The 12,556-nt window shown below is 42.5% G+C and overlaps 1 protein-coding gene across 1 annotated transcript; it reads left to right on the forward strand.

Annotated features, from left to right (window-relative positions):
* Positions 1-334: 334 nt before the first annotated feature.
* LOC129339711 (vomeronasal type-2 receptor 26-like) lies at positions 335-11,970 on the forward strand. Its single transcript, XM_054994292.1, has 3 exons — positions 335-625; positions 6,537-6,606; positions 11,054-11,970. The coding sequence occupies exons 1-3, from the start codon at positions 335-337 to the stop codon at positions 11,968-11,970; spliced, it is 1,278 nt and encodes a 425-aa protein (XP_054850267.1).
* The last annotated feature ends 586 nt before the right edge of the window (positions 11,971-12,556 follow it).

The raw sequence follows: 12,556 nt of genomic DNA on the forward strand, positions 1-12,556 counted from the left end.
TGCAGGCACCACTCTCTGCATGCACCACTCTCAAGGTGCATCACGGCATTTTCCCTTCCCCTCACCTGGCCTGGCCCTGCAGAGCGATGCCTGGCTGCACCAGGAGACTTTAAGCTGCAAGGACCCCCGCACATCCCTCTCTGCTGCTCTGTAAATGCTAAACTTTAAGCTGCAAGGACGCCTACACTTCCCGACAAACCTTTAGGTAAGAGAACACGAGTTGGACCTAGGTATTTCATCTCGTGTGTTTCGACTAATAGTAGGCACAAAGAATATGATGAAGTTTATGAAGGGTAGAAATACATTTTCTACATTCTGTGCCTGCTGGTTTAGCATGGTGTTGAAGAACTATCAGCATGTCCTATCATTGGTGTTTGCTGTGAAGGAACTCAATGAAAATCTCCAGATCTTGCCCAACCACACTTTGGGGTTCCACATCTATGAAAGCTACTTCACTGCAAGGATGACTTATCAGAATACCCTGAAGCTTCTCTTTACAGAGAAAAAGATGTTCCTTAATTACAAATGTGATGCTGGGAATAATCTGGTAGCTGTTATCGGAGGGCAGGACTTTGATATCTCTCTCCATATGGCCACCATCTTAGGCATCTACAAGACTCCACAGGTAAGAACAGTATGCTGCGAATAAAAAAGATAAAGATCTGCTAAGGAACCATTAGTGTTAATGAAGAAAAATGGGGAGTTGATGCTTGTGACATTTTTTTAGAAGTTGGGCTGGATTCTTTAATATCAGAATTAAAGATTGTGATTGAATCAACCAAAAAACAGTTATTCATAGCCCATCTTTCTTGGCAAGTCTCAATGCATATTTCAGAGTACAGGAAGAAGAAAAAATGTGCAGTAGAGGACATTGAATGAACAGTGCAATGGAACTAGGGCCATTTCCACATGTCCTTATAGTCACTGCTAGAGACGGGCACGAATAGGAAAAAAACTGAACACGATGTTCATTGTTCATAGCCATCCGCGAACAGGGAATCACAAACAACCCCGAACATGACCCTGTTCACAAACATGTTCATGGTTGGGTGTTCATGGTAGGGAGGGGGGAGACGTTGAAGGGAAGAAGGTTCCCTGTCCTGTTTGCAAGCTGCATGGGGAACCTCCTTCATTTCAAAGTCTCCCTCCTTCCAGCCGACTGGAGGGTGGGGAGGCTCTGAAGGGAAGAAGGTTCCCCATGCCCTTTGCAAACAATGTGGGGAACCTCCTTCCCTTCAAAGTCTCCCTCCTTCCAGCCAGCTGGAGGGAGGGGGGAGACTTTGTCAGGAAACCCCTGACAATCGACTGAGTTGGGGGTGAAGTGCCCCTGGGCTTAGATTGGGGTTTCCAGGGCAACAGGAGTTCAGACAGAGTTCAGAAAGTCCATGCCTACCATTGCCAAGGAAATTGATTTAAAGGCGCCAAACTGTCTGGCTTGATGAACAGCTGATGAACACCACGGACAGGGCTTGGAATGAACACATGTTCATTGAGAATGGGGCCTCATGAACAGCTTGCTCACAAACAGCTATCGGGCTGTTTGTGGCTTTTTTTTGTCCATATTGCTGTTCGTGCCTATCTCTAGTCACGGCCCACCCACGGAACTCTGGCAGCTTTTCCCCAGGGTTCCGCATATCTCTGTTTGCAAAGATGTTTGCAGGCTGTTTTCCTACCCTTTTTTGGCATTATTTCTTGGACCGTACTTCCCCTGGTCTTTTCTTTTGCTGCGGGCTGACTAAGCACTTCTTCTGAGTTCTTGGGCATGTGAATGTTTAAAGTGCTCTGATCACTGCCCAGCTCCTCCCCCAAAGCTCTCATCATGCAATCTCATATGTGCAGAGCAAAAAAAGAAAAAATGAAAGGGAGGTGGGCAACAATGACGAAAGTGCCCAACCTCCCCTCCTGAACTACTTTTTCTTTGAACTGTGGAGGCTGTTCTGCAACCTCAAAGTGCAAGATAAGTGCTTTTCAGGAGTGTGTGTGGAGGCTGAGTTTTTGGAGCAACTCAGCAAAACACACATAATAAGCAGGCAAAGGGCGGGAATGACTGGCTGTGTGGAAACAGCCTAGGAGTATAAAAGTAAATGACCGGCATGGTGCAACCAAAACAGTATGTTGGATTACGAAAGCATAAGACAATGCAGTACCCACTCTCCTCTCCCATATGAAGGTACCCTTCTGGATCATTCTATCCCACTACGGATCTAACGCCCTTATAAGGGAATGCCCTCCAGAACATTTCTATTTTACATATTTTCTGGAATGATAGTGTGGTGGGAGCCTTCCTTATTTACTTTAGTTACATTATTTCCTGACCTCAGGAAGGCCATTCCTCAAGGTCTAAAGCCAGATGGAAAGGGGTCTAGGGCAGATGAGTTATCTAGGGAGGCCTGAAGTTGTTCTGCTACAGCTCTCTCATTCACCTTGCCCAGTAAGGGGAGATTCTGGCCTCATCATTCTTCTCTAGTGATTTTTTTTCAGCAGGGAATGAATGACTTTCTTTTTTAATGACCTGAGGATTTATGATGGATTTCAGGGTTTCATTGGTGCGGTCCTTACAAGTTTTCAACACTAAAATCATGGATCCTAAGAGCCTGTCGACATCTATTGTGTTCAAGAAATCAAAATAATCCATAAATGCACCAGATAATGTATTGAGTGTGCCCCCCGCCATTCTTACTGTATTACAGCTAGCATCCATGTCAGACTATACCTGAGAGATTTTGTTAGGAAAGCACTTTGCAAAGGCATCACAGCTAATCATTAGTCCCTGTGAATTCACAGGTTCAAACTTTGGATCAACAAGTGTCAAGCTACTTTGAACAGCTGAGACGGGCCCAAGTTAGCTGGTGCCATAATAGCAGCAAATTAGACCTGGATTTCAAAGGAAATCATATATTTGGGTTTTCATTGGCGCTTCAATGACCAGGATCAAATTCTTAAATGTACCTTTTACTCAAAAGATCCATCATCACATCTTTCAGGCAAATTTGACCGTGCATTTTCATTTTTAGGCAATTAAAATTCTCACTTCTATAGCTGGCATAGACAGCTGTGTATTGGCTGGTGAATGAAGGTTTTGTTTTCTCATGAGCCTCAAGCAATTGACACTCATCTGTCTCTCGCTCCCTCTCTCTCTCTCCCTCTCCCTTTCTCTAACAAAAATGAACTATATATTTCATTACAGTCCTGCTTAGAGGGGTGAAAAAAGTCAGTGTTATTATTGCCCTTATAATACAGCTGGGGAGCTTGGGGCTGAGAGAGGCGGCTTACCCAAGGCTACCTGCTGAGCTCATGGCAGTAGTGGGAGTTAAGCTAGCAGGGTCCTGACTCGCACTCCAACTACTTAACCACTGTGCTGCAGCAGCTCAAAGACTGGCTTCGAAAAAATATGTTTCAAGCTCTGGAGTGTGACAGGGTTTGGCCTATGTCCTCCATTTCTATTTTAAAGCAAATACTTACATACTTTTTTGCATGTGAATGGAAGGAGTTACCTGACTTTTTTTACAGGACTGGGGTTAATAGCTTCTCAGAGTCCCTCTACACAAGATATCTTACGCAAGAATGTACAGGTGTAGAGAGACACAATGTTAGCAGGAAAGAATACTTTCAATTTCCACTCTCTACAGAACTGGCAAAGATTGTTCCTCAGAGGGTTTGTTCATTTCCTCTTTGCTTGACTGAGGGCCAAGCTACACGTGACGAATGACACTTGCCTGGCAAGTGGATTGAGTGGAGGGCAAGTGAACAGGGAGAAATACACTTGCTGTTCAAGTGTCATTTGTCATGTGTAGCTTGGCCCTCAGCCTTCAGGGAGGCAAAGAGGAAATCAACAGACTCTCTGAAGAGTGATCTTTGCTGGCTCTGTAGAGTGGTGAAATTGATAGAGCCTTCTGCTCTGTCTTTTTTAAACTATGCTACTGGCTAACATTGTATCTCCCTACACTTGAGCATTCTTGTGTAAGATGTCTCATGTACAGAGACTCTCAGTGTAATCCTAAAGAGAGTTACTCTTGTCTAAGCCCATTGAAATTAAAGGTTGGAGTATCTCTGTTTAGGATTGCACTGCCTGTGTGCAGACAGAATTTATATCATAGAAGAGTAGCAATTGCTGTCAGGAGGAGACAAAGTCTTAACAACAGACTGTATTCATATACAATAAATACTTAAGATTCCAGATACCCTGGTATAAACAATCAAAATTTTAAAAAATAATGTTTTCAAGGTGGGCAGAATGATTTCCCCCCAAGATATGAATATAATCTGTATCTAATCAACAACAACAACATTTTCTGTAGATCACATATTGCTTATTTCCTCCATCCACAAGTGATAAAACTCAGCTGCCTTCTATGTACCAGATGGTCCCAAATGAAGCCTTTCATTACACTGGGATTGCCCAGGTTCTGCTGCATTTCCAATGGAGATGGGTTGGAATCATCATTGTGAGTGACGACAAAGGGGAAAGGTTTGTGCAGACCATAGCAGAAAAGTTCTCCGAGAATGGGATCTGTCCTGCCTTCATTGAAAGAATACCAGACCACAGTGTATTTTTTGAAGCCTTTGACCTTTTAAAGTATATTGGGAATACAGCCCACTTTTTATCCAAGACAAATGTCAATGTTTTCCTTGTGAATGCAGAGACACACACAATGACATCTCTCCAGTGGATTTTAACACTGAGTGACTTATATGGCCTGACTCCCATACGCAAAGTTTGGGTGATGACAGCTCACTGGGATTTCTCATCAGAAATATTTCACAAACAATTGAATATGAATGTCTTCCATGGTTCCTTATCCATTGCAACTCACTCCAATAATGTTCAGAGATTCCAAAATTTCCTACAGTCAGTGGATCCATACAATAATGAAGATGGATTTATCAGGATGTTCTGGGAGCAGGCATTCGACTGTTTATTATTTCCAGATGTCTATGAGAGTGAAGAGAGAAGGGAAAACTGCAATGGAGAGGAAAAGCTGGAGAGTATTCCTGGGCCTTTTTTTGAAATGAGCATGACCAGTCAAAGCTATGGCATCTACAATGCTGTCTATGCCATAGCACATGCTTTGCGGGCCATGTATGCATCTATAAGCAAACATGGGACAATGGTTGGCTGGAATAATCTCCAGTCTAGAAGGCCACCAAATTTACAGGTGATGTCTAAGTAGATAATTTTTTTAATGAACTGACTAACGTGCGGGATGTTTCAGGGTTTTAAAAATTATTACTATTACTATTACTATTACTATTACTAGTAATTTCTAAAAGACAGCAGCACACATATTTCACAACTCAAACAGGAATCCATGGGGACAAATGGCCAGCTATTAGATGTTTACAGAACTGAGGGTAAACTTCAGGGTTTTATTCCCCCATTGGATTCCTGCTGCTTAAAAAAGATGGCTTAGTATTATACTTATCAAATAAAAAGGACCATGTTTAATCTACTCATTGACCACAGGAGAAAGTCAGCTGAACAATCCATGACTGATAAGCATGACGTGAGCCAAACTGGCAGGTGACTGAGCATTCCTAAATGTTTCTTCGCACAGCGTAACCTCTCTCTACCATGTAAAGCACAGATCACGCTTGTTGGACTCAACCCAAATGACTGCAAAGTGAGGACCAGTGCCATCTCTAGCCTAGAGGTTGAGTGGCTGGGTTGAGAATCAGCACTCTGCTGGTTCGACTCTCACTCCTGCCATGAGCTCTGCAGGCGGCCTTGCGTAAGCCACGCCTCTCAGCCTCAAGTTCCCAGCTGTGTTGTGGGGATAAGAACACTGACTTTGTTCACCGCTCTGAGTGAGCACTAATCTGTCCAGATTGGCAGTATATAAGCACACTGTTATTGTTATTGCTATTTAATTATCCTGAACATATACACAAACTAAGTGGTTGCCTCAAGCACTAGGCTTTAAGGCATGCCAAATTAGTCTGAAGATGGGAAAGGAATACGGTATAGACTCTGAGGGGAAGGCAATTCTTTGCTCCTCACTTGCCTTGAAATGTCAGGTACGACTTAATAGCACACACATACATATAAATTAGAGAACATTCCTTTTCAATATTTAAATATATATATATATATATATTAATATTTTAGTATTTTTTTTACATTGTTCATTTTGAATGCTGAGTAAATCAAGGTAGTTCTAGACTTCAGGTTTTCTCTATATTGAACGTGGAGGGAGGGTGCCAAAGTTATAGTTTACCTTGAGTACCAAAAATCTTTGGACTGGCACGGGTGAGGCTGACAACATCCAACACACTCATCCTTCATTTGTCCTTATGAGAGTAAGATCTTTAAAGATGGGCAAGCTATTAGTCATAAAATCTTGTTTACTATGACTGGTCTTAGCATTCAGGAATGGCCGATATCTTCATTTACAGCATGACTGCTTTCAAAGGAAAGAAAACCATTCCTAAATTGCCTTCTAGGAATGGCATGACTCTGTCCCAGTAGGAAGAAACCTTATCCCACTGTGTCTTAAATATCTTCGGTGTAAATTGACACTGACTCTCTTCTAACGCAGCTACACCCTTTTCTGAGGAAGATCTCATTTAACAACAGTGCTGGCGACGTAGTGACTTTTGATGAGAACGGTGAATTAGTAGGTGGATTTGATATTGTAAACTGGATTACTTTCCCAAATATGTCTTTCTTGAAAGTGAAAGTAGGGGAAATGGATCCCCATGCTTCATGGGGCAAAGAGATCTCCATTAATGAGATGGACATTCAGTGGCCCAGCAGATTTAACCAGGTATGAAAAATAATTACACATTGATAAGCTCTTATACCCTGGTGGGTGAATTAAGTTCCTCTGCACATAGGTCCCCTTATTCAAACTATTGCAGCAGATAGTCTAACTTCTATGCCTTCATATCACTACATATCAGAACCAAAGACTGTTGACTGAGGGAAGTGACTGTTGAAATCTACAGCAACACTAAGAGACTCAAGAATAGAGATGGGCAAGAACAGAAAAAAACCTGAACATGATGTTCATTGTTCATTGCCATCCATGAACAGGGACTCACGAACATTTACGAACATGACCAGTTCATGAACATGTTTGTGGTTGGATGTTTGTGGGGTCCAGCAGGCCCTCCCCCAGCCATCTTCCAAGTTTGGTCAAGATGCCTACTGCACCATCCCAGAAACCTGACCTGAGCAGGCAGCAGGAAAGGTGCCAATAATAAATAATAGCTTGGCCCAGAGCCTGGTAGCAGCCCTGGAACTTGAAGGGGTAGATCCCTACTGCACCACTCTCAGAAACCCTACCTGAGCAGGCACCAGGGAAGGTACCAATAATAAATAATCGCTTGGCCCCAGAGCCTGGCAGCAGCCCTGGAACCTGAAGGGGTAGATCCCTATCCCACCACACACAAAGAAAATTCAACCTCCAATGCACTCTCCCTGTCTCTCTATCAAAATGCCAACAGCAGCTCCCCCCCCCCCCAGTCTTTGCTCTTTTGTAACAAATTTGGAGCTCCACACTTGAAAGGAAGACCTGCCTATCAAGCTAAATTGGGCTTAGACTGGGGTTTCCAGGGCAACAGCAGGAGTTCAGACAGAGTTCAGAAAACCCCTGCCTAAGTTGCCAAGGGAATTTATTGCAGGTGCCAGACTGTCTGGCTTGTCGAACAGCAACAAACAGCAACAAACGAGGCTTGCAACGACCACCTGTTCGTTTAGAATGGGGCCTTATGAACAGCTTGTTCTCAAACAGCAGATTGGGCTGTTTGTGGCTTTTTTTTGGTTTGTATTGCTGTTTGTGCCCATGTCTACTCAAGAATAGCAGCAGCACTGAAAGTTTGTGAGATACTTTCACATGCCCAGAGAAAGAGAGTCAGAGAAACAGGCTACTAGTTCTGTGGCTCCAGTTTTAAATTATTTTGTCTGAATTTTTTGATGTGTGTCAGTGATGACAAGCCACCCCCTGATATCCGCAAGAGCTTCAGGGGAGGGACAAGGGGTAGATGTGATGTTTCATTATTTGCCAATGTCACATCCACTGTCAGTCTAATACTCTGTTGAGTAAAAGGGCAAGAAGAAAAGACAAGAACATGGAATAAATGTTTTATGTGCTTTTTTTGTGGATAGGTTGTGCCCATGGCCCTGTGCAATGACAAATGTCATCCAGGATCAAGCAAGAAAAGGAAGGAGGAGAAGCCATTTTGCTGCTATGATTGTGTTCCATGTCCTCATGGGAAGATTTCAACCCAGATGGGTAGGGAATATCGTAGTCCAAAGCATATTAAGAAAACGTAATTCTAGGGTCAAAAAAGCATTTGGTTTATGAACAGAGATATGTCTATTAAAGAGTCAGTCAGGCCTCTAATACAACAGGCTGTCGTATGTTTGTTTCAGCCTGGGTTCTCGTATGAGTTCATGTTAAGGACTGCTTTGATTGCCTTAGGGATGACCTGTTCCAGGGCAGTCTGCCACTGCACACCAGCACTGCACTGCACTGCATTCCCTCCCTCTTGGTTTCCAGTGCTACCCCAGTGATATCTATGGCACCAATTAATGTTGTTTTTCTGGTAGGGTTGCCAGTCCATGTGGGGCCTGGAGATCTCCTGGAACAACAACTGATGAATACACTGCAGAGATCATCAGTTCCCTTGGAGAAAATGGCTGCCTTGGAGTGCTGACTTTATGGCATTATATCCCATTGAGTTTCCTCCCTTTCCCAAACCCCTCCCTCTCCAGATTCTACCCCCAAATCTCCAGGAATTTCCCTACCTTGAATTAGCAACCTGAGTAGGGCCGAGTGGCAGCATTTTGTGGAGACTTACAGTGCAATCCTATGCAGCGTTACTCCAGTTTAAGCCCATTGATTTAAATGAGCTTAGACTGGTGTAAGTCTGCACAGGATTGCATGGTTAGGGACTTCCTAGAGAAGACAATGTTGGGAAACTGCTTCTCCCCACAATGTCCTTAGTGTGCACGTTGCTGTACAGTCTTATTTCATAAACGTCCTCAATATCTAGATGGTTTTCACAGAATAACTTGCCAGGATTTCATTTGACTGGGTTAAAATTGGAACAATGAAACTCTACAGGAGAAGAAGAGCTAGCAGCCTCATCTACCATAGCTATTGCAGTGGAAAGAGAGGAAGATTATTTTTAAAAATCCTACCCTTCCAGGCCAGGCTTTTCCCAGCAGAGCTGCTGTGGGATAAAGATTGTAGCTATCCTCCTCTGATAGTTTTCATCTGTCAAATTCAGGCGGGAAGTATTGATTTATTTGAGCATTTTTACATTGCTTTCCTCTTCAGAGGGAAAAAAGTGGCTTACAAAACAGTACCATTTTTTTAAAAAGACAAACAAAACACCACAAACATGCCTCTGCTAATCTAAGAGCCAAGCTACAAGTGACGCCTGACACAGGTTGGATACTTGTCAGCTTCCCTCAAGTTTTGATGGGAAATGTAGGCGTCCTGGTTTTACAGCTTGGCTCTCCATTACAGCTGCAAGACCAGGATGCCTACATTTCCCATCAAAACTTGAGGGAAGCTGACAAGTGTCCAACCTGTGTCAGGCATCACTTGTAGCTTGGTTCTAAGGGCCAAGCTACAAGTGACGAATGACACTTGAACGGCAAGTGGATTGAGTGGAGGGCAAGTGAACAGGGAGAAATACACTTGCCGTTCAAGTGTCATTCGTCACTTGTAGCTTGGCCTTAAGTCTTCCACAAGTTCCAGACTGTATTCTGTGGGCTACGGTCCAACAGGAAAGGGCTCATGCCTTTGGCTTCATCCAAGCTAAATACCTGCAGGTTGAGGAGGAAAATATCCACTAGATAGAATCCAGCTACTGCTAGGCTGATGCCAGCAAACCAGAATATCTTCCTTATTTCCTCCCTCCGCCAGCTTGGGATATGATAGTGACAATGAACAATAGGAAAAGGGGAAGGAGTACAAGCTATCACGACAAATCTCTTTCTATAAATGAACAGTGGTGTTAGAGAAAAGTGACAATATTGCCATAACGGATCAATAGACATTATTTTAGTTCCCCTGTTGAAAAAAAGTAAAGAGTCCAGTAGCACCTTTAAGACTAACCAACTTTACTGTAGCATAAGCTTCCGAGAACCGCAGTTATCTTCTCGAAAGCTTATGTTGCAGTAAAGTTGGTTAGTCTTAAAGGTGCTACTGGACTCTTTACTACTACAACATGGCAAACTCCTCTGGACCTGTTGAGGGAAAAAAAAAACCTGAGCACAAATCCACTAGCCTCCAATCCAACAATGGTGATCTAACTCTTATCTTGGTAATTTCTCAGTGCATTGAATAGTTATTTAACATATACAAGGAATATACATAACTCTGAGGTGTGGGAATTATATATATACAAGCAGGGAATCCACAAGAACTCATTTTCACTGTGCCCCTTCCCCATATGATTTCCTCTTTCTCTCCTCTTGGCAGCCCCCTTATTCTCTCCCCTTTCCCTGCTTCCTTCTCTCCTTCCCACTCACCAACCAACCTTTCTTTTATGTGCCTCACCCCAGTCTTTAGCTTTATCTCTCATCTATTTCCCTCATTTATACCCCATCTTTCTCCCCAGTGGGGAACCCAAAGTAGCTTAGACAGTTCTCTCCTCCATTTTATCACAACAACCTTGTGAAGTAGATTTGGCAAAGAGAAAGTGACTGGCCCAAGGTCACCCAGCAAGCTTTCATGGAAGAGATGGGATTCAAACCTGGGTCTCCTAAATCCTGGTTTAACCATTATACCACAATGGCTCCCAGCTGTCCAGCTGTTCTCCAGAGAGAGAGAGAAAGAGAGAGAGAGAGAGAGAGAGAGAGAGAGAGAGAGAATGGGTATTTTCAATATTCCATGAATAGGATCATCTCTTAAATATTTTATTTATCATAATCCGCTCTCATCATGAGCAGGCTCAGAGCGGATGACAATGTAATAAATATATATAAAATCATACAATAAAACACTAAACGTTATATAAATAAAATATTATATATAACTCAGAAGACTTCTAAATCTAAAAAGTGTGAAATAATGATATCCGATCTCTTTTTTAAAAGATACAGTTGACTGTCTCCAATGCACAGAAGATCAATATCCAAAAGAAGATCAAAGTGGATGCCTTCCCAAGGGTGTTAATTTCCTGTCTTACAGTGAACCTTTGGGAATTCTTTTGGCAGCTTTGTCTTTCTCTCTCTCTTTATGCACTTCTGTGGTGCTTGGAATCTTCATCAAACGTCGGACCACCCCCATTGTCAAAGCCAACAACCGGAACCTCACCTATTCTCTACTCATCTCCCTCCTGCTCTGCTTCCTCTCTTCCTTGCTATTCATTGGTGAACCTGACAAAGTGACCTGCAAGTTGCGACAAACTGCTTTTGGTATCATCTTTGCAGTTGCTGTTTCTTCTGTGTTGGCAAAAACCATCACTGTGGTTTTGGTTTTCATAGCCACTAAACCAGGATCCAGGATGAGGAAATGGGTGGGGAAAAAACTTTCTTACTCTATCATTGCTTGCTCTACATTGATTCAAGCAATTATTTGCATGATATGGTTATACACTGATCCTCCATTCCCAGATGTTGACTTTCATTCTCTGCCTGTAGAGATCATCTTGAAATGCAATGAAGGGTCTTCTAATATGTTCTTTTATATTCTGGGTTACATGGGATTTCTGGCCTTTGTCAGTTTCATTGTTGCTTTCTTTGCTCGGAAGCTACCTGATTCTTTTAATGAAGCCAAGTTTATCACTTTCAGCATGTTGGTATTTTGCAGTGTGTGGGTGTCTTTTGTTCCAACCTACCTGAGCACCAAAGGGAAATACATGGTGGCCGTGGAGATCTTCTCCATCTTGGCTTCCAGTACAGGCATACTGGGTTGTATCTTTTCCCCCAAATGTTATGTTATTTTGCTGAGGCCTGAGCTGAACAACAAAAAACAATTAATAAGGAATCCAAAGAAAGGAAGAAAGATTTGAAATGACCCCTGGCTGTGTTATTATGAAATAGCGAAGACTTCCTTGTAACAAACCTGAAAATGTAGATTTACAAACTACTCAGGCAGATGCCATAGTTGACAAGCACTAGTACTTTATTAATCATTGATTGAAGGTACCTGTATTATAGTACTTGTGTAAATAGTTTTCCAGTTATGAGTAGGAGTATTGTTGGAATTCTTCATGGTTCAGAAATTTCCTAACTTGTTACAGTGAACTTACTGTGTGACTTATATAAATGAATTGTTAATAAAATAGGATTATAATTGGATACATTGATCTTATTAGTAAGGTTACGTGGGTAGTTTTTGTTTCTTTTTTCATCTTGATTACTGTGTTACTCGCTTTTGTAGTTAGCTGTTTTATAGTTGACAAGCCAGCTGAGTGACCTTGGGTCAGTCACAGCTATTTCAGAGCTCTCTCAGCCCCACCCACCTCACAGGGTGATTGTTGTAAGGATAATAATAACACACTTTGTAAACTGCTCTGAGTGGGTGTTAAATTGTCCTGAAGGGTGGTATATAAATTGAATGCTATTATTATTGTTATTGTAAGGCCTAGTTAATAC

The sequence above is a fragment of the Eublepharis macularius genome, chromosome 12 (genome assembly GCF_028583425.1).
Source record: "Eublepharis macularius isolate TG4126 chromosome 12, MPM_Emac_v1.0, whole genome shotgun sequence".
Taxonomy (NCBI): Eukaryota; Metazoa; Chordata; class Lepidosauria; order Squamata; family Eublepharidae; genus Eublepharis; species Eublepharis macularius.

Bases quoted from the DNA above. Each gene is read 5' to 3' on its own strand.
- LOC129339711 (XM_054994292.1), top strand. From the start codon at position 335: ATGGTGTTGAAGAACTATCAGCATGTCCTATCATTGGTGTTTGCTGTG. The intron at 626-6,536 runs GTAAGAACAGTA...CTTCTAACGCAG, and splicing joins GCATCTACAAGACTCCACAG to CTACACCCTTTTCTGAGGAA. The intron at 6,607-11,053 runs GTGAATTAGTAG...CTTTTTTAAAAG, and splicing joins AGTGACTTTTGATGAGAACG to ATACAGTTGACTGTCTCCAA.